This window comes from Adiantum capillus-veneris, chromosome 18 (assembly GCF_014529385.1).
Source record: "Adiantum capillus-veneris isolate H3 chromosome 18, ASM1452938v2, whole genome shotgun sequence".
Taxonomy (NCBI): Eukaryota; Viridiplantae; Streptophyta; class Polypodiopsida; order Polypodiales; family Pteridaceae; genus Adiantum; species Adiantum capillus-veneris.
Window position 1 is genome coordinate 148,105,668 of NC_140948.1, and position 22,588 is coordinate 148,128,255.

The following is a 22,588-nucleotide window of genomic DNA, read 5'->3' on the forward strand; positions in this document are numbered from 1 at the left end:
CTATCACCATCATGGGGAGGAGGCTTGTGTGTCGGGTTTGCCTTGGGAATTGCACCATGCAAAGGGAGCCACGTCCATCTCTTGACTCCAATGGTCAATGCACACACGTATACACACTCTTGGTAGAAAGCTTCACAATCATTGAGTCGTCTTAGAGAACGCACCAAGTAGTTTGCACCACCTCCTCACCCTACCTCTCTACCACCACGGCGTGCCATTTGTAAATACTGTAGAAATAATTATCCCTCACACCCCCAAGGGTTTTCATCATTTGCAAATCTCTCTCTCTCTCTCTCTCTATCTCTCTCTCTCCGTGCGTAAGTTTGCGGTGTTCATATCATCGTAGTTAGCGTCCTAGCCGCTTAAATCTAGGTGGTGCCCCCTGTTCCTTTTACCGTGATAGGCTCGAGGCGTGCCATTCGCCCCCCGGCGTTGTAGAGGCCGTCGGGGTTTGGGGTTCTCTTTGCTCCCGTCAATGGCATTCTGCTACTTCTCCATTTTGTTGGGCTGGTGATAACTTCCCTAATAGTAATTCAAGGAGAATACACAATAAACTGCATAGGACATATCTTTGCCCCACAACAGAAAATTGTAGAACATCATTGAGGCAAGGAAACCTAGACTGTATTACTACCTCAATTGCATCATGAAATACCCACCCTACAACGTCTGTCGAATACAGTTCGACATTGACACACCGTAGAAAGCCAATGACTAACTACTACTAACTGCCATGGAGCGCCAAGAAGCTAATCAAACGCCTAAAACTAACCAGCATAGGTGTAAAAACACCCCTAGAGTTCAAAGGTCTACACCTTGATTACAAACAAAAAGTAAATAAACCACTTCTATTGAAGCATCACGGCCAAACACCTGGCACATCTGGCGGGAAAACATTGTAAGAACCACAATATCCCTTGACAAAACAAGCCTCAAAATAAAAATAAAATTCTTCTTGTTACTGCCCTTGAAGACCAGAATCTTCAATTTCGACAGGATCTCCTGACTGTTCCTCCATATCTTGAGCAACTTCAAACAATGTAGCATCAATACTTGGATCTTTAGACATTGATTCAACACTCTTCAGTAAAATTTCTTCCATGTTCTCTTGATCCTCTATGTCATCAACCTGTATAACGGGAACTGAAGCTGTAGTCTGGACCTGCTTTCTGAACTGATCCTTGAACTATTTCATAGATTGACAACTGAACTATATCCTTAGCTTCCACTTCAACCGTAGTTTGAATTGGCTCAGCTAGTGCAGTATCCATTTCCACCTCTACTTGCACCTTCTGTTGCAATTCTGCATTCTTCTTCTTCAAATCAACTAATTGTCACTGTAAAAGCAAAATTTCCTCCTTGACTCCTCCTCTGCAAAATCCTGATAGGGTTTACTAACCACATCATACATCTTAATTTTAATATGCTCCCACACTCCTTTCATGTACCCCATGACCTCACTCTTCATTTTCTCAATATCTCCTGAACTGGCATACCAACCTTCTACATCTAGCTCTTCCTCTAACATGTGTCTAATCTTTTCCTCCACTTTTCTACAAGCTATAACCCTACTTAATAGTACCCTGTTGCTACTCTACAAAGATGCATTAACAATAGACATTTCAATCAATTGATCTTGCTTAGAAATTTTGGCTGAAGTCTTTTCTTTGATTGACACTACCTGCTTGTAAGAGTCCAACTCCTGTCTCATCAGTTCCTCAGCTTTAGTTAAGTCCTAAACCTTTTTAGCCAAAATCTCTATCTCATTTTGTGCTTTCTTGTCCTTTAAATCCCCTTCCTTGACCTGCTCAAAAATGTGAGATCTAGAGATTGTTGCTCCACATACTCTTTAACCAAATTTAGTGCAGTTTGCACTTCAACAAAAGAGACAGTAGAAAATTGAGCTTTAGAAATTGCAAGTGTCTCCAAAATAGCATCTCCAAATGTAGTTAAAGGCTCTTTCTTTGACAACTTATGAAGTCTCCTAATCTTAAAACCTATTTTGGCAGTTACAGGTATCACAAGATTTTTTGGCATACCTGCTGGAGTATCAGAAAACAAATTGTTGTTCAATGCATCCAAATATTCTTGTTTAGAGTAATTTGCTAACAAAATATCCTAAATGTCTTTATCTATCTGCATAGATCTGTGGTCCAAGAACAATTTCTGTCTCTTCGCTCTTCTTTTAGAAGAGACCACATCTTCAGTTACCTGTGGTGAAATGTGGGACTGTTTCTTCTGCAAGATGCTTTTCTTATTAACATTTTGAAACACAGCAGCAAGATCAGGTCCACCCAACCTTAGTTGTCCTATCTTTCCTTATTTACTTTGTGTAAATTTGAAATTTCATCTTATCAAGAAAAATATTAGCCCACCCCATGTGTCTACCATGTTCTGCAGCTAACAAGATGCCATAATTCTCCTCTCGCTGATGTATTCAAACTTTACCAACAAAAAGACCCTTTATATAAACCACCTGACCTGCTGCAACCTAACTGCATTCTTCATTCCTAACAGTTGGTAATAATGCCTTTCTCCTTGAGATGGACCAAAAGCCCTGGTCATATCTTTCTCACTAGCCTTGCTGAACTCATTATCCTCTACAGTAGAGAGGTCAAGCACCCTAGCTACTAACTCTTTAGTCAAATAGTCTTCCTTGAAAACCTGTCCATCATTTGACTGTAGCTGATTCAAGTAAATTTTGGCCATGTGACTATTTCTCCAACTCACCCATGGGACTCTTGAAATATCAAGGAGACCAATTTTCTAAGCCATGCATTGTTTACTTCATTACTTTCCAAGTCATCCCTCAAATCAAGAAGCGTTGACGAAGGAAATTTGGAATGGCGGCCTCTACACCAAAACAAACTCCATTGCGCCACAAGGGAAATGAGATAAGGGCACCACCTAGTCTTGGAAGCGTGGGCTAGGACCGCTACACAAAGAGAGAGAGAGAGAGAGAGAGAGAGAGAGAGAGAGAGAGAGAGAGAGAGAGAGAGAGAGAGAGAGAGAGAGATCACTATGAATGAAGCATTAACCTTAGTGTGTGTACAAGGAATGGATGACTTCAAACACTCCCAACACAAATAGTCATGTAGATTACCAAACAACCACTCAAGGATTAGCCAAGATCACATCAAGCACTCTCACACACATATAAAATATTTCTCTTAATTAACATAAGTAAGAGGAGGAGAGGTTACTAGCATGAAACAATTTGCACTCTAGAATGTGCAAGAATAGAGTGAATGAATGAGCTTATGGGCTCATGGTGAATGATACAAAGACTCAATGGGGCTGAGGGAGGCTTGAAATTACAAAGGGGAAGGCCTCTTTATATAGGAAAGAGAGTGATTAGGAGTGAGGTTAAGATCCAAGTGTAATTTGTACAAATGAAGCTTGATTAGGGACATTCAACCAATGAAGAAGCTCCTTCCAAGTGATTTGTTGACCAATTAGCTCCATCATCACTTGTGTTGTCTTCACTCCTTCCTCCATAGCTTGAGTCCAAGAGCTTCCTTATTTTAAAATGTAAAGAATTTACATAAAATCAATACATATCTAGTAATAATAGAAAGGGGTTGAATGAGAACTTATGAATTACAACAAGATTAAGCATGACTTGAGAGGTGATTAGAAGAGGAATTTTGATGGGTTTTTGAGCTTGAGAGAGAGGAGGAAGGAGAGGAGGGTGAGAAGACTAATGGCTGATTTTTAGAGAAGGTCTCAATGTGGAAAAGGAAGGGTGTGTGTGTGTAAAGGTAGAGGGGGTGGTCTCCACCACAGTTGAAAAAACTGGTGTTCGCCATTTTGGCCATATCTCCTAGACCGTAGATGCAAAAATTATAAAAAAAATATGGCCAGAATCTCCAGCTCATCAGCTACAACTTTGATGAAGACAACTTTTCTTGGATCGGAGTGGAAGTATTTTTTAAAAATTCAGCAAAATCATGTGTCTGGTTCCTTCCTTTACCAAGTCTTCCACTTGGGTCCCATTTGTTTGAATCATCATATGGCTCCAAAGCCATGATGATATGAGCCACTCATGACCCTTGAATCATGGGTGCATGGATCCACAACCACATCATATCTTTTCTTTTCACATTTACATATTTTCCCTTCCCTTTACCACTAGGTTCTCCCTCTACCTTTCACCTCCGGTGAACTAGTCAAGAAAAAATTCCTATCAAATCATTTTTTTTAATTTTTCCAAGAGGTTGTTCTCACTCTTTCTTTTATTGTAATCCTCTAGAAGCAAGGAAAACCAACAAAATATGACAAACAAAAAATTGTGATAGGCTCGGATCATAGCCCCCCCAAACCTGGCTAGGGGTATTTATGCCTCTAGCCTACTTTCTTTGATCTTGAGCTGACCTTATCCTGATGTGATAAGGCTTTAGACGCCATCCATTTGTCCTGGTCTTGTGCACTTTACCATCAATGTCTTGAAGTTTGTAAGAGCCATTTTTGAACTTTTTGGTGACCAAGAACGGGCCTTCCCATCGGAAAAGAAACTTTCCATCCTTACGAGTGTCGAAGCGATTATCATATCGAAGCACCAGATATCCCTTTTTGATGTCTTTGGATGCTAGCTTTTTGTTGAACTTTTCTCTGCGCTTCTCTGCTTCTTGAGAATAGTGGCTGATGGCTTCTTCACGATCCAATTGCAGCCTCTCTAGATCCATGATCCTTTGATTTACTTTCTCCTTTTGAGAGCCTACCTGGCTACCCAATATTCGAAGACTTGTTAACTTCACTTCAATGGGCAAAAGCGCCTCCTTTCCATAAACCAAATGAAAGGGTGTGTACCCTAATGTGGTTTTGAAGGAGGTTCTATAGGCCCATAGAGCTCCATTCAGGTGTTTGTCCCACTCTTGGCACCTGGCATGTACCTGTTTGGTGAGAATTTTGCAAATGATTCCATTTACCTTTTCCACCAAACCATTGCACTGAGGGTAGTAAGGAGTAGAGTGTTGATGCTGAATATTTAGCTTCTTCATGAGTTCTCCTACCAAGTCTGCTCTAAACCCTGGTCCTCTATCAGATAGTATTTCAAGAGGGGTGCCAAACCAGCAACAGATGTGTTCAAAGATGAACTGACTCACATCCTTAGCAGTAATTCTATTGGTCGGCATAGCCTCAGCCCATCTAGTCATGTAGTCTACTCCCATGATGATGTACTCTTTACCTGACTGAGTGTGTGGTAGAGGCCCTATGGCATCAATTTCCCACTTCTCAAAGGGCCCATATACCTTTATTGGGTTCTGAGGTTCAGCTATGAGCCGTCGTGGTCCTACTTTCTGACATTCATCACATGTTTGACACCAGTATTTGACATCACGATGAAGACTTGGCCAAGTAAACCCAGCTTGTAGAACCTTTCTACTAGTGACGTCGTGTGCAAAGTGTCCTCCGCACATATCATCGTGACAAGCTTTTAAAATCTCTTCAATTTCACTCTTCAAAGGCACTCTCCTAAGCACACCATCCTTACCAAGACAATACAAGTCATCATTTACTATGCGATACCTGGTAGCCTTCCTAGCTAACCATCGCCTTTCCCCTGCATTCAAGTGTTTAGGAGCCTCTCCTTGCTCCAGAATGTGCATAATATCTTCCAAGTCCTCCTTGCCTTGCTGAAGTGGAAGTTTGATGGCCACTACTCCCACTATTGACTCATTTAACTTTGATGATGCTAGGTGGTCTGCATCCTTGTTCTGGTCTCTTGGCACATGATGTACTTGTGCCTCCCTAAATCTCCTCATACGAGCTTTTGCTTCTCTCATTTTAGTAGAGAGACGGGCATTTTTGCAAGCCCATGTACCTTGCATTTGCCTTACCAAAAGCATGGAGTCACCAAAAGCGTTTAATCTCTTAATTGAATTATCGAGGCACCAACAAAGGCCATGAATTAGAGCATGATATTCTGCTTCATTGTTGGAGTGGACATCTTCTAGAGTGATCCCTTCACCATGGATCCTCTCTCCCAATGGAGATAAGACCACGATGCCTGCAGCTGCCTTATCCTTGGTTCTCTTGTATGCTCCATCAAAGTAGAGGCTATAAGCATTGACCAAAGCCTCTGGAGCTGGAGGTGGTGGAAGTTCCTTTCTCTTCAAATGGAAAACTTTTTCATAGCACTTGTTTGTTAAAATGTCGGCTAAGCATGCTCGAGTTGTTCTTTCAACCTGTATTGTATAATCAAACTCTTGAAGTCGCACCACCCATTTGCTATTTTGTCAGAGATTTCCATATGTTGTAGTGCATAGGGAAACATATTCTCCACAGTGATAATTACAAACCTCTTCGGCAGCAAGTATGGCCGAAATTTGGTTACCGCAAACATGAGAGCTAACACTAGCTGTTCCATCAGGGTGTAGGCCTTCTGTGTGTTTTCCATGAGGCGGCTAGCAAAATACACAGGCCTCATAAAGGATGTTTTTGGATCTTTTTGTAGGAGGGCAGCACCAATGGCCTCTTCTCCCACACTAGGGTTTACAAAGAATGTTTCTTCCCAACAAGGTTGGAGGATTACAGGGAGTGACCCTAACATTTTTTTAATCTCTCTAAAATGCCCTTCACTTTCTTCACTCCAAACAAGCGTCTCTTGACGAGTCAGCTGTTGTAGAGGAAATATCACTTGGGAGAGTAAGTGTATGAATCTACTCAAATATCTTAGCTTTTGCAAGAAGGAGATTAATTGTTTGATGGAAGTTGGGGAAGGTAGATTTAGCAATGTTTCTATCTTTTCAGGATCTACCTCGATTCCATCAATGGACACTACATGCCCTAATAGTGTAACCTTGCTTTCCCCAATGTGACATTTGTCCTTGTTTAGTTGTCCACCCAGCTTAGCTAAACGAGTAAATCCTTCATCAATCTTGCCGAGATGCATACTTTTGGACCTGTAAATACAAAAGTCATCTATGAAAACCCTTATGGACTTACCAAAGTAAGGTTGGAAGACCATGTTCATGAATCGTTGAAAGGTGGCTGGAGCGTTGGTGAGACCAAAAGGCATGACTCGAAATGCAAAACATCCCCATGGTGTGATGAAAGTAATCTTTTTCTGGTCCTCCTCTGCAATGCGTATTTGAAAGTAGCCAGAGTAGCCATCACACACTGTGTATCTCTCATGGCCTGCTACTTCATTTAGAATCTCATCTTGAAATGGGAGAGGGAAGTGGTCCCTCTTTGTTGCAGCATTTAGTGGCTTGTAATCCACGCACACTCGCCATTTACCATTCTTCTTTGGCCTCACCACTACTGGGGAGACCCATTCTAAATCTTCTACTGGGTATATGAATCCTGCTTCTAAGAGTCTCTTCACCTCAGACAACAGTGCATTTTGTTGCACAACTCCTAATCTTCTTAGTTTTTGTACTACTGGCTTGCTCCCTTCTTTTAGATGTATATGATGCTTCACTGCAGTGACACCTGTAATGTGAGTGTAATCAGAAATAAACAATGATGCATGCTTCTTGAGAACATTTACATAACCCTCCTTTTCTTCTTACTTTATATCCTTGGATAACATCTCCTCTAGGCTGGCATCCCACACATTCTCCATTTGGATCCTTGGGTTGTCTTCTGATGAGGTAGTTTCCTTTATGGTGACGCCCATGACTTCGAGAGTGCTATCACTCTCTTCACTTGAACTCTCTTCCTCGTCCATGGATGAGGAGCATCCACTTGAGCTCCACTCATCAGTTGACGTCTCTAGTTCAAGGTTCTCTTGTCGCCCATTCTTTAGGTTATAAACCACCTTCCGACTATGGCCACCCATGCGAGGCCTCAACTCCAAGTCTCCTGTTGCCCAATCTTGCCTAGCTCCTATACCCATGAGCCAAGGTCGTCCTAAAATAAGGGGGTATCCTTCTCCCTTTACTGACATCACATAAGCATCAACCTCTGTAGTGATTCCAAAAACAAAAACTCTCAAAGCTTTCACTACACCCACACAAGTGACAGAGACATTATTGGCCATTTTTTTCCTAAAGTTTGATGATTCCATTACCTCTAAACCCAATTGATGCATTAGCTTTTCTGTCATGACACAAACCTCTGCTCCACTGTCAATGTAAGTTTTTGGAATCCGTTGTCCCTTGATTTGAGCCTCCACCAAAGGCACTATGTCCTTGAGACCATATGCTTTGATTACACTTACTAGCTTACTTCGCTTTGCCCTCGTGCTCACCATTTTTGACCATTGTCGTCGAAGCTTTGGGGAGATATGAAGTAGTTGTGGCCAAGTAATCTTTGGTCCTTGAGAACTCACATCGGCTGTCAAGTCATAAGGTTGTGTCCGAGATCCCATAGGGAAATCAGAGATGTCAATTTGAGACCTAGTACGGGTCTTTATCTTCTTGGCTTCATCTTTAGTTGCCCGAGATGTACTTGCTTCATTGCTTGCATCCTTGATTGTTTCTTTACCTACTTCATCTTGGACACGCACACGTTTGATAGGCATTGTAGCCACTTCATCTATCTTCATCTTCCCTTTAGCTATTTCTTCCTGGTTGCTTCTGCCCTTGAGGACCTCCTCCATCCTTATGATGCTCACATTTGGTTGAGTAGCAGGGTCTTGAGCTTGAGCACGAGGTGGCTGCAAAATTTGAGGTTGCGGTTTCTCTTGTGCTTGAGCTCTAGCAGGGGGAGGACTTACTTGTTGTCGAGGACCTCTGACAGGGTAGTCATAACTTCTGGGATGAGGGCAATTATACATGCCGTGGCCATTTTCCCCACAATTGTAACACAACATTTCCCTTGCTTGACGTCGCATTGGTGGCCGATTCCCACCATTTCCCTCAATAGGCCTTCTTGCACCCTGCACAAGATTTACTCTCAACCCCTCTAGCTGGTTTGTGAGATTGTTTATTTGTTGGAGCATATCTTCTTGTTGACCTCTATTGAGGTCTGGTGCATTAGGCACATTTGGAGGTATGTGAGAAGCTTCCATAGTTGTGATATTGCCTCCCAAAGCTAGCTGGCAAGCTTGGGCTTGATAGAGAATCTTTCTATTCTTTTCCCTAGCAATTCTTAAGGCATCGTCAAAAGCATTTGGAAATTTTCTCTTTACCTTCTCCCTTAGCAAGGGGTACAAACCTGAGATAAATCGATCCTTTTGGAGGCAATTGGGAGCTCGCTCACCAGGGTTTAGTGAGTCTGACCATTGCCCCCAAAGTTTCAAAAAACCTTCCTCATAGGTTGCATAACCATGAGGGTCAACTTGATGAAGGGCCAGAAGCCGTTGCCATAGTTCTTCTGCCGAATTGGCTCGTTGAAATCTTCGTAGGAAAGCCACCTTCAATCCCTCCCAATCAATTCTTTGGGTTGGATCTAGAGCCTGGAACCATACCCTAGCTTCTTCTTTGAGCACCAAAGGAAAAGCTCTCAATTTCAATGCTTCGTCATCCCTCCCAGAGACAAGGAAAGCCATCTCCAAGTTATCCAAAAAATCCCCAGCATTTTCCCCACTACGCCCAAAAAAATTTGGGAAAGCCATCATAAAAGTGGGTTGCCTTCCTCTCAATACAGCACAAAGATGAAAACGTCTACGCCCAAGTCATATCTTATTAAGGGTAGAATAAATGGATTGATAGATGCATTAATCTCAGCTAGACGACGAGGGCCTAGTAAGTCCCTTATGATGTTTTGGAACCTAAGCTTTGTGCTAGCTATTATATGCACAGTTTGTCTAGCAAGAGGTTGGAAAGGTCCATATAAATCCCTATGATTCATGGAGTATGCTTAAAGCAAGATGAAGATGTGAACATCAAAAGATACATTATACTCCAAAATAGGAAATATTATAGGGTCAGGGGACATCAATATCTCTCTCAACCTCTCAGCTCCAAAATAGAAGACCAATCTTTGTTGGAAAAAAATCTTTCTATCAATGCGCACATTCACCCTAATATTCTGAACTGATTGAAAGTTGTAGAAAATGGGATTATTCATTGGTGCATTAAATACAAACTTCCATGAGGCACTTCATTGAAGTTGAGCTCTCTTGGATCCCACCATTTGAGAGATGCGAAGAATTTGCTCACCAGTGATTAGCCTAGCTTTGGTGTGACCATCTTCAGCTTTGTAGAGTTCATAGGGTTCGATGGCTACCCTCTCAACCACCTTGAGCCTTCTTGCTAGTAGTAGTTGGAGTGCATCACCATATGTAGCCTCTTGCCAATACCGCACCCCATTGATGTGTAGCTCCCCCTCCAAAAACTTGTTAATTCCCGAGTTTGAGAGTGCTTTCACCACCTGAAGTCGAGGCTTCAAAGGAAGTGTCTTCACACTAGCCACAAAGCACTCAACACAATTTTTTGACCTAGGGACTTGATGACTACAAGATTTTCCTTGAAGCAAAGAAGGGTGTGTGTAGTTAACTCTCTTTACCCGCATACGTGCCGTTTGTCGATAAAGACGCTTCTTTTCTCGAGCTTCTTGGGGAGACCATAGTGGAAGTCTCGGAGAATTTGATGGATCTTCCTTCATAGGATTGACAGAGCACTGCTTGAGAACTCCTCCGTGGGGGCACCAATTTATGACGAAGGAAATTTGGAATGGCGGCCTCTACACCAAAACAAACTCCATTGCGCCACAAGGGAAATGAGATAAGGGCACCATCTAGTCTTGGAAGCGTGGGCTAGGACCGCTACACAAAGAGAGAGAGAGAGAGAGAGAGAGAGAGAGAGAGAGAGAGAGATCACTATGAATGAAGCATTAACCTTAGTGTGTGTACAAGGAATGGATGACTTCAAACACTCCCAACACAAATAGTCATGTAGATTACCAAACAACCACTCAAGGATTAGCCAAGATCACATCAAGCACTCTCACACACATATAAAAGATTTCTCTTAATTAACATAGGTTACTAGCATGAAACAATTTGCACTCTAGAATGTGCAAGAATAGAGTGAATGAATGAGCTTATGGGCTCATGGTGAGTGATACAAAGACTCAATGGGGCTGAGGGAGGCTTGAAATTACAAAGGGGAAGGCCTCTTTATATAGGAAAGAGAGTGATTAGGAGTGAGGTTAAGATCCAAGTGTAATTTGTACAAATGAAGCTTGATTAGGGACATTCAACCAATGAAGAAGCTCCTTCCAAGTGATTTGTTGACCAATTAGCTCCATCATCACTTGTGTTGTCTTCACTCCTTCCTCCATAGCTTGAGTCCAAGAGCTTCCTTATTTTAAAATGTAAAGAATTTACATAAAATCAATACATATCTAGTAATAATAGAAAGGGGTTGAATGAGAACTATGAATTATAACAAGATTAAGCATGACTTGAGAGGTGATTAGAAGAGGAATTTTGATGGGTTTTTGAGCTTGAGAGAGAGGAGGAAGGAGAGGAGGGTGAGAAGACTAATGGCTGATTTTTAGAGAAGGTCTCAATGTGGAAAAGGAAGGGTGTGTGTGTGTAAAGGTAGAGGGGGTGATCTCCACCACAGTTGAAAAAACTGGTGTTCGCCATTTTGGCCATATCTCCTAGACCGTAGATGCAAAAATTATAAAAAAAATATGGCCAGAATCTCCAGATCATCAACTACAACTTTGATGAAGACAACTTTTCTTGGATCGGAGTGGAAGTATTTTTTAAAATTCAGCAAAATCATGTGTCTGGTTCCTTCCTTTACCAAGTCTTCCACTTGGGTCCCATTTGTTTGAATCATCATATGGCTCCAAAGCCATGATGATATGAGCCACTCATGACCCTTGAATCATGGGTGCATGGATCCACAACCACATCATATCTTTTCTTTTCACATTTACATATTTTCCCTTCCCTTTACCACTAGGTTCTCCCTCTACCTTTCACCTCCGATGAACTAGTCAAGAAACAATTCCTATCAAATCATTTTTTTTAATTTTTCCAAGAGGTTGTTCTCACTCTTTCTTTTATAGTAATCCTCTAGAAGCAAGGAAAACCAACAAAATATGACAAACAAAAAATTGTGATAGGCTCGGATCAGCGTGTAGTTAGAGAAAGCTTCCTCTTTGGGTTGTACCATGCGGGTAGGGGTTACCATCTCTGGTTCATCATCAAAGCTTAGGTATTGCACCATCGGACCTTGAAAGAAAGTATTTCTTGTAGAGCTTCTCAACATGGCAATAATTTCATTATCAGCTCTTGCATCCAGGCCAGCACTCGCAGAGGAGTCGCAAACTATCAACATTCTCAGCCCCGTTGTAAAACACAAGAGTGGGTTGTACCTCAGGTTGCGATTACGTGCTACTCTTTCACATGCATAACTAGTCACCATCAAAAAATTATCGTTCATAAGATGTCCCCCTTGATTCCCGACTCTTTGCCCAAAAAATGGTTGAAGTTGGAATCCGTTGATAAGTTTGGGAATCTAATTGTACCCTCCTGATCACACAATTAAAAAGTATCGGACCCATTGATCTTACAATTTGGAATGGCCCCACATACCTGAGTTTGAGTTTACCTGGTCTCACGCCCAATTTATTGTTATAGACCAGCACCCAATCACCTGGAGAAAACATTTTGAATTTAATATTTTGTTAATCCAAGCTTATCTCCTTTGTTGTGGATAATGTCACAAATGTGTTGGCTATGGATTCTATCCTCTTCTAACCTTAGTAAAGCCTCCTTCTTGTAACTAATTGAGGCTTCAAGAGACAACTTTTCCTAAACTGCAACCCTCAGACTTGACACTATAAACTCCATGGGTACCACTGCTTCTAACCCATACACTAACTTGAATGGTGTCATTCTAGTAGTAACTTTGTATGCTGCTTAAAAGCCCATAGTGCAGAATTCAATTTTTCATCCCAATTTGTCATGTGTTGATTGAATAGCCTCCTGATAATCCTGACCAAAACCTTGTTGGTACTTTTTGCTTCTCCATTGGCCTGCGAATAGTACATTGTTGACTTCTTATGCAAAATCATATGGAGTTCAGCTAGTCTACTGACTACTCTGTTAATAATATGTCCTCCTTGATCAAAAACTAGCTCAATGGGATAGCCAAACCTGGTCATAATGTTTCTATACAAAAACTTGGCTACATTTTTGGCTTTATTGTCTCTTAAAGCCACTGCCTCTACCCACTTTGTACCGTAGTCAGTTGCAACCAAGATATACCTATTTTGTGTAAATTTGGCAGGTGGTTTTTTTGGACCAACAAAATCCAATCCCCATTTCTGGAATGGTTCCAAAGGCAAAATAGGTTGCAATGGCATTCTATCAAAATCAATGGCCTGCCATCTCTTTGACACATCGCACAGTTTTTACTGAACTCTTGAGCATCTTTAATTACTATTGGCCACCAGAGTCCTGCTTGAAAAAATTTCCTTGCAATAATCTCTCTTGAGAAGTGGCCTTATGCATTCCCTGCATGAGCTTCTGCCAAAGTTTCTTTTTGCTCAAACTATGGCACACATCTCCTTATTACCTGATCAATGCCTCTCTTATATAAGAGTCCTGCAATAACTGTAAATGGTTTATTTCTCAATGCAATCCTCTTCCTGTGATCTTTGGTCATAGATTTAGGTAACACTCCTTTAGTCAGAAACTGAAATATATCTTCATACCAATCCCCTGACTGGTCAGTCACCTGAACTAAAAATAGATATGTATCAGGTAATTGGTCAGGTGCTCCTTCAGAATCAGCTTCACCTACTTCCAATCTACTAAGATAATGAGCCAAAACATGAAGTCGTCGAAGAGTATGTATGACCACATAATTAAATTCTTGCAATATCACTATCCATTTGGTCAACCTTCCTGACAAATGTGGTTTGTTCAGCAAATAAATAAGAGCCTGATGATCTACATGGAAAATTACCCTATTGGTCAAAAGATAATGTCTAGTTTTCTACAATGCATAGATCATTCCAAAGCATTCTCTTTCAGTCACAATGAATAATTATTCTCTGTAGGTGTCAATACCCTGTTGGCATAGTAAATTTGTCTAAACCAACCTCTCCTTGTTTCCTGTATCAATGGAAGCTGCACCCACTGCCACATGAGATGCATCCACAAAGATATGGAACGGTAAATTCCAATAAGGAACAATCAAAATAGGTGCTACAGTCATCATCTTCTTCAATATCCTGAATGCTCTACCCTGCTCTTCTTCCCATTCAAAAAATGCATCTTTCTTTGTAAATCTGGTTAGTGGTGTACAAACATGTGCTAAACATCTCAAAAATCGGTTATGCCACTTCACTTCACCCAAAATTCTTCCCAATTGCTTAATGGTATTTGGTTTTGGTGCTTTGTTGATTGCTGCCACCTTGATTGGATCTATAGACACTCCTTCTTTAGAAATGACATGTTCTAGGAGAACTCCTCTTTGAATTGCAAAAGCACACTTGACTGGGTTCAATGACAATCTAAATTACTTGCATTTATGAAAACATAACTTCAAGTGCTCTAGATGTTCCTATTTTTTTCACAAAAACACAAAAATAATCCAAGAAAACCCTAATAAATGCTGTAAGGTATTATTTAAATACACGTTGAAACTGCTTTCTGAAATGTTGGTGGAGCATTTTTCAAGCCAAATGTCATCACATTAGTGGCGTAAACTACCCATTCAGTCAGAAAGGCTGTTTTATCTATGTCTTCAAGTGCCATTAAAATTTTGGTTGTATCCACTAAAACCATCCAGAAAACTATAAATGTCATGTCCCGCTACTGCATCGAGTAATGTATCACAAAAAGGGAAAGAAAATGGACCAGTTACTCTAGCATCATTCAATGTCCTGTAATCTACACAGACCTTGATCTTGCCATTCTTCTTTGAACAACAACAATTGGTAACAACCAATTAACCTCATCCAATGGCTAAATGAAACCCACAACCAACAATTTGTCAATTTCCTCTTTAACCTGTTTGGCATAGTTAGGATTCATCCCGTACCGTTGTTGTACAACTAGAACTGCATCTGCTTTCGAGTTAATTTTATGTTGTCAGAATCTAGCATCTACTCCCTTAATATCACTATAATTCCATGCAAAAACATCTTTGAATTCCAGAAACAATTGCTTAAGTTTCTGCTTAAACTCCTCATCTAGTTCTGCTGAAACCTTTACTGTTTGTGGTTCCTCTTAAGTGTTCAGATTCAATTCCTGCAATTCATCCTGAGTGACTCTTGCAGTCCTTTCCATTCGATGTTCAAATACTCTTTTGGCATGCTTCATTGCTTCAATGGATTCCAATATTTTTTGTTTCAATTTGCAAATTCTTCAATAACTCATTATCTATTTTGGTAGCTGACTGCTTACCCTAAGCAATCAGTGCTTCCTGAGTCAAGGACTTTAGCCCATCATCCCGATGCTTCAAAAGATACTTAGTGGATATCTTATGCACATCCACTTCAAATATAGGTACCACTTATGAATTGGTTCTAATAAATTCTTCAACATCCTCTCCAATATCTTCTACCATGTTCAATCATTCAAGCAATGCCCTAAAACCTGGTGGGATTATCTTTCTGGCATCCATTTTCATTCTAACTGTCTTCTTACCTCTTTTGATCACAAAGGATTCTGCTCCCCATAACTTCTTTACTCTTGTTGCTCTTAATCATGGACATCCCAACATGATTGGATAAGAATGAATAGATTCCTCCAACCTAAGTACTACAAAGTTGGCTACAAATTGCAGTCCCCCAACTAAGATCTGCAAATTCCTCAAAATGCCGAAAGGTTGAGCTTGCCTCTAGTCTGCCATTTAACCTGAAAAGGAGCTGGATCCCACTTCAAAAGATTCAAACGTTTGCAGGTTGACTCTGGGAGAATATTAACTCCTGGCCCCCCATCCAAGAGTACACCTGGGAAAAGCACTTTTCCAATGGAAGCCCCAACTACGGGTAACTTGTAATCAACATCCAAAGGTTGAACTTCACAAGCTTCTCCACAAATAGTATCCTCAGGGTCCATTCCGGTTTCCTAATTCATTCCTGCCACTTCGCTAGTAAGTCTTTTTAGCAATTGTTGTGAAAATGCAGGTACCAGCCTCAACATTTGCTTCATTGTGATGGTCATTGGAGCTGACAACAATGCTTCCTAAAAGTCATCACCACCAACCTGTTCTTGTAGTTCAGTTTGACTGTGGTCTAAATTTCATCTCCCATGGTCATCACAGGATTTTATAACAAAATTCTATTCCTTAGGTGGTACATCCCCTCTTTGAGAGTTTTGCACTTCTTTGAGTGCCCCCGTCCTTACTGCTTTTTTATCTTTCCAATTCAAACTGTTCAATTTGTCTACTTCTTCCACGGTGGAGTTCCCAACCTTGGCCTTTGCCATAGTGACCACCAAGTCATCATTGCACCCAGAGGATGCAGTTTGTACAATCACATTTGTGATGCTTACCTGTTTCCTGAGAAAATTTAGTGTCTTGTACCTGTTGATCAGTTTTTTGTCTTGCTTTGATAGCTTCTACCTTTTCTTCAATCCATTCTTCCTCAGTCCATGCCTCTTCAGTCAATTCCTCCAATATTACTAAATTAGCCTGACCCAGAGGTCATCGCTGTTGCTACTATGATGGAATTGGTGGATTCTCTTTTGGAGGTCGATTATTATTATTATTATTATTGTTATTTTTGTACCTGATAATAGGGATTCCTCTATCAATCCGATGTCGGCACCAAAGTTCAGAGTCAGGTGCTTGTCGATGACCCATGACTCCACAATAATTGCATGGTGATTGTGGTATATTGTTTCGATTCCTATTTTGATATCCCCAATTATTTGGATTTTGAAACCATCTCTGAGGTGCAAGTCTGTGATATCTCCTACTAGGACATTGAGGGGAAATCATGCTCGCAGCGGTCTCACTCATCTTTTGAGTGATGTACTCAGGTCTTCTTCCCCTAAAATCCCGGTTGTAATAACAATTGTCATAGTCGTGTCCAAACCTTTGAAATACATGATGATATGGTTTCTCTGACATGCCAAACTAGTTCATGCCCATAGTTTGTAATTTATCCTGAATAATTTTGTTGACTGCATCTGCAGTCACCACATCCTTTCCCTGTTTTTTATCCTTCATTGGAGAATCCTTGTCTTTCTTCTTCTTCTTATTCGCCTTATCCTTTTTCTTTGCCTTCTTCTTTTTTGACCAATCTTCATCCTCATGACTGTCTTTTTTGACCAATCTTCATCCTCATCACTGTCAGTGTCAACTCCATATCCTGATTTGAATCATCAGTTTCTGACCCTGAATCTTCAGATTCTTAGTCTGAGTCATCACTTTTCTTCTTCTTCTTCTTTTCCCATAAGACGATTTTACCTCCATATCTTCTTTTATTTTTGGCTGCAGCCTCAACCTTCACTACAAGAGGTTGTGTTCTCTTGTGACCTTGTTAGCGACGGAAATACATTGGGTTTTTATAACCCCCGGCGTCGCTAAAACCGTCGCTACGAGAGCATCGCTATAGGCGTCGCTATATGCGTCGCAATGAGCGTCGCTATATAGCGACGCATATAGCGACGCCTATAGCGACGTTTACACAGAAGACTATAGCGTTGCTCATAGCGACACTACAGAGCCATAAATAGCGACGCTTATAGCGACGCCCGAGAGAATTTTTTTTTGGTGGCAGGGCATTGAATGCCCTGCCACCCATCAACCATATTGTACTTGATTCACTTTTTAAAAAAAGTGCAAAGGTAGATAATAGACCCAAAATAGTCACCCACAAGACGCATTGTTTGCAAAATTGACAATTGTACACATCATAGGCAAAATGAATTGATTGGCAAATGTAATAATGACAATTGTACAACATCATAGGCATAAAGAATTGATTGGCAAAAGGAACTGCGGTGACAAATGTAATAATATACATGGTTCAAAAAGACGTATAAAATCCGTCTCATGATACATAAGCTATGAGAAACCCTAAACTAATGCTATCTAGCTACGGCTAAACTGACGTCGTCTAGTCAGACGTCTCATCGCGCCCAAGCGGCGTATCTGTCGGATTCTGCAAAAAAAGATAATAAGACAGCTTTTAGTAAGTATAAACATATAACGACATTTATAAAACAATACAAAAAATAAAAAAGAGTAAACCCTAATACTAACCATGCCGCCGCGAGAACTGAGAATGTCCATCAGGGCGTTTAAGCCCTTCCTGCCTGCGTACTCGCGCTCGTACGGTGTGGGATCACGTCCTGTCATCGACCACTGTCAAAACATACAAAGATTTCATTATGTTAGAACTAAAAAACTCATAAACCCTAAACTATCGAACATGCATAAAGAGCAATGTGAAAAGACTTACAAAATCGGCCTCAAATGATGCCCATCCACCGCTCCCCAAGTGGTGCGAGCTCCCTGCCTCTACTCGCGCTCTGGCTGCATCCTTTTGTTGCTTCCACTTGTCGGGATTCTCGCGCGCTGCTTTCTTCGCATTCTTCCAATCTTCTTTGGGCAGCCAATCTGGCCTGTTCCACCCATTCTTGATTGCTTTTTGCACTTCGGAACGCTTGTGTTTGCAGTATTCGCGCATTCGAATCTTCATCAGGTCTTCATTGAAGCGCTGATCCCGTGTTGGAACGGGAAACTCATCATGAAGTATGCTGATGACTCTGTTTTTTAAATCACTTGGTACTTCACTCCATTTGTTTAGTATATAGTGTCTAAACAACTGAGAGCAAAGACCACGCATGCGCGAGATCACCTTCTTGCCGTCATCATCCATGATGATGCCGCCGCTGATGTCGACGGAGTAAGGCAAGCCCTCTGGCCGGTGACGCGTGAACCTGGGTGTCCCGGCAGGGGTCTCTAGCGGCGTATCGATGGGGGTACGGACGTCAGGTGTCTCCACCGGCGTCTGGGCCCCGAAGCGAGGAGTGTCGAGTGGGGTGGCTCCTGGCGGAGTAGGTAGAGGTGTGTAGCTTCTAGGAACAGTCAGCCGTGCAAAACCTGGCGTAGATGGCAATGCTGTGGCTGGTGTGGGGGCGGGCAAAGAAGGGGAGGGTAAAGAGCCTCGTCGAACACGAGGCGGTTTGGAGGCATCGGTGGCGGAATCCCCACAACAACCGCCACCGCCACCACTAGAGCGCCGGTGTCTAGACGAGTGTGAAGCTTGTCTCGTCGACGTCGAAGCTTCGGAGCGCGCCGAATGCTCCGAAAGAGAGGGAGATGCGGATGGTGTAGGAACGCGCGATGATGCGCCAGAGCGATGACGCTCCACATACCACTGTCTCTGCTGCGGTGACAAAGAAGAAAGAAACTCATCATCATCCATACCTGCATTAAACACACGAATATTTAAACTTAATATTGAATGAATAGAGTAGACAATGACGCAAAGACCATTAAATACAATGACGTAATGACGCATATAAATACAATGACGCAATGAATCGAGTGATAGAAGAGGCAAGTCGAAAACTCATAATTTTCAATCAAAAGATGTGAGCGCGAGTAGAAAAGAGCATTATACACCATGGAAGGTACTTAGAGAGCCAGAGCTTTTACAACACGGAGCAAAATTGTTCAAATACAATATTTGTGGCTTTAAGAGATCTCTCTCTCATCCTCGCATAACTCAGCATAACTTCCTATATCTATATAGAGCTCTCCGTTTAAACACATATCCTCTGTTTCATTTTGTAGCTCCTCTGCATGCACCCCATATAGAGTAGTAGCATCTTGATGCTCGTCTGACACCACCGCAGCGGCTTCTGATTGAGCATCTTCTCTGATCTCCTCCATTGATGTCGTTGTGATTGGCACATGGTAGCCTTCATACGTCCTTGCACTACGAGGGGCTACCTCTATGACATACCACCAGTTTGATGTAGACTTTGTAGGATGAAATACTACCTGCCAGAGCCACATAACTTACATGAGAGCTTTCAAGCACATAACTTGTAAAAGGGGGATGTTAACTATTTATATACTTACTTGTTCACAATGCTCGGGTAGTACGAAAGTGTCTCTTAGGTCAGTCCATTTCTTAGTAGAATCCACCTCAAGAAAACCAGACTCTCCTCTACGCACAGTAGCGTTGCGACCCTCCATGATTATCTTGAACCATTGCACGTCGAACAAGTCGACAAAAAATCCTCTGTAATCGATCCTCAAAATCTCTTGCAGCGTGCCGAAGTAAGTGAGTTCCGCGACCACAGGATCTGCATCAGAGGAACGTCGTCGACTAGACTGTTCAAATTTTGCCATGATTCCACAATCTTGAGTAAAACGCTTTTTGTCGATTCGTTCCACCCTAAAATGTCGACCTTTACACCATGCTGCTGTGTATGACTTATACTACAACAAACAAAGATTATGAGTGGCCGTTCAAACGTTTATAAATAAAGTCACTTGCTAGTCGTACATTGCAAACTTACCTTGGTCGCGCAACCCCGAGAGTACTCCCACTCTTCTTCAGTCACTTCGTCACCGCATTGTTGTGCGCTTTTCAATTGGTTGTGCAACCATCTTAAGCTCATGAAGGTTGGTAGGCTCTCCAGAACCGTTGGATAGTGCATCGGTGGTCGTCTTCCTCGTCTCCACTCGATTCGTGCCCTTTGTCGCTCTTGCTTTGCATCCTCATATTGTGAAATCCACTTTTGCATCACTGGATTGTGAAGCATGCAAAATCGGTTGATTTTAGCCTCTAGATCTTCCGTCATCTTCTTCTCAACACCGAGATTGCACATGACAATCCCAGATATGCGCTCATCATCTATGGTTCGCCATAGCGTGTCCCGGGATTTATCAAATCCGTCTAGCCACTCTCCAATGTACACTAGGGACTCTGATACCAACCAAACTTCTGCCATGCTACCCTCCGGACGTGCCTTTTGACGCACATATCCCTTAAGCGTTTTCATGAAACGCTCTAAGAAGAACATCCATCTGGAATGAACTGTGCCAGCTATTTCCACCTCATCAACTATGTGAACAAGAAGATGCACCTGAATGGTTAGCATTGTAGTAGGAAAATGTTTCTCAAACATGCACACAAGCTCCGCAGCATTTAGTTTGGCGAATGGTATGGAGTCTACGTTGATCTCCTTTTGTGAGATCCATTGCACCAGCTTTGCAAGTTTGTAGATTGTGTTACGGATGTCGAGAGACAAACATACCTCAATGGCAACCGGTAAAATAAACTGTAAAGTATGTGTAGCAATGATATTAAAGTCCACATTTTATGCAATGATATTAAAGTCCACTATGAACGTACCTGACACATTTTATGCCAATCGTGTGACTTCAAACCGGTAAGCTTTCCTTCTTTAGTAAAACACGTTCGGAGCGAGTGCATTACGCCAGTGGGGGTCCGCAAAGATCGAATGGCCTCTTTTACTTTGCGTTCTTGGGCTCCTGTGAAAATCCATGGTGCTTTAGGGAGTTTTATCGATCCATCAGACGCTGTTTGCGGCCAATATTGCTCCATACGATCCACATTTCTAAGGTCAACTCTGGCTCCCAAAGTATCTTTCTTGCCTGTCAAATGGTCCCATAGTAGATTACCCACATTCTTGAATATGTGCATTGGATCGAGCAAGTGATTGATCATGAGTCGGGGCCAGTATGGTAACTCGTACCATAGAGATAGTCTCTTCATCCCTGGAGGCAATCCGTCATCGCACATCTCCTTCTGCTCTAACCATGCTTGTGCAGACATCCTTGGTGGCTCTCTTCCCAAAAATCCGTCGCATAACACATGATTCTCTGGAAGATACGCTTGATGACCTTCGTAGATTTGCTTCTTCAATGAGGGTGCCCTACGTGCATTCAGTCTAGGTCCACATGTGACACATGCTCTATATCCGCTTGTTTGAAGCCCTGCATGTATACACATGATAATAGATCAACTATGGGAAAAAACAATATTTACAGTGTCTGAGTGAGGAGTGTCAATAGATCACCTGAGCATTCTGTTAGCCCGGGATAGTCATGCATGGTCCACATTAGAATGCCTCTGATCAAAGCATTCCGTCGTCCTGTGTGTCGGCTCATATCCACCACCTCTATGTCAATCCACAATTGTTGTAGCTCTTCCAATAGTGGACGAAGATACACATCCATATTCCCCACTTTATATCGCCCTGGCACAATCAAGCTTAGCCATAGGTGCCCCTTCTTCGTAGTCAACCACGGGGGAATGTTGTAGTTGACGATGACAACGGGCCATACACTGTAAGATGTTGATCTTTGACCAAATGGATTTACGCCATCCATAGCCAGGCCTAAGCGCAAATTTCGAGCTTCCCTGGCAAAATCCGACCATGTTCCATCTATATGTTTCCAGGCTGCGCAATCTGCAGGAATTCGTAGCACACCATCCGAAGATTTATTCTCCTCATGCCATGATGCTAGGGCGGCCATGGACTTACATTCGAAGAAATGCTTGATGCGAGGAAGCAAAGGAAAATGTCGCAAAACCTTTTGTGGAATTTTTGTCCCGTGGAGATCTACTCGATATCTTTCGGAATCACATTTCGGACACTTCTCCATGTCTGTGTATTCCCCTCTGAAAAGAATGCAGTCATTAGGACAAGCGTGGATAGAATTGTAATCCATCCCCAAGTTTCGCAAAATCTTTCTTGCTTCATCTCGGGAATCTGGCATCACATTGT

The 22,588-nt window shown here is 41.9% G+C and overlaps 2 protein-coding genes across 2 annotated transcripts; both read right to left on the minus strand.

Annotated features, from left to right (window-relative positions):
• Positions 1-958: 958 nt before the first annotated feature.
• On the minus strand, positions 959-1,271 carry LOC147436609 (uncharacterized). The gene is made up of 2 exons (XM_086488224.1): positions 1,212-1,271; positions 959-1,156 (listed from the first exon to the last, which is right to left on the minus strand). The coding sequence occupies exons 1-2, from the start codon at positions 1,269-1,271 to the stop codon at positions 959-961; spliced, it is 258 nt and encodes an 85-aa protein (XP_086344350.1).
• An 11,473-nt stretch (positions 1,272-12,744) lies between these two features.
• Positions 12,745-15,925, minus strand: LOC147436610 (uncharacterized). Its single transcript, XM_086487877.1, has 5 exons — positions 15,722-15,925; positions 15,512-15,618; positions 13,960-14,148; positions 13,431-13,824; positions 12,745-13,236 (listed from the first exon to the last, which is right to left on the minus strand). The coding sequence occupies exons 1-5, from the start codon at positions 15,923-15,925 to the stop codon at positions 12,745-12,747; spliced, it is 1,386 nt and encodes a 461-aa protein (XP_086344003.1).
• Positions 15,926-22,588: the final 6,663 nt, after the last annotated feature.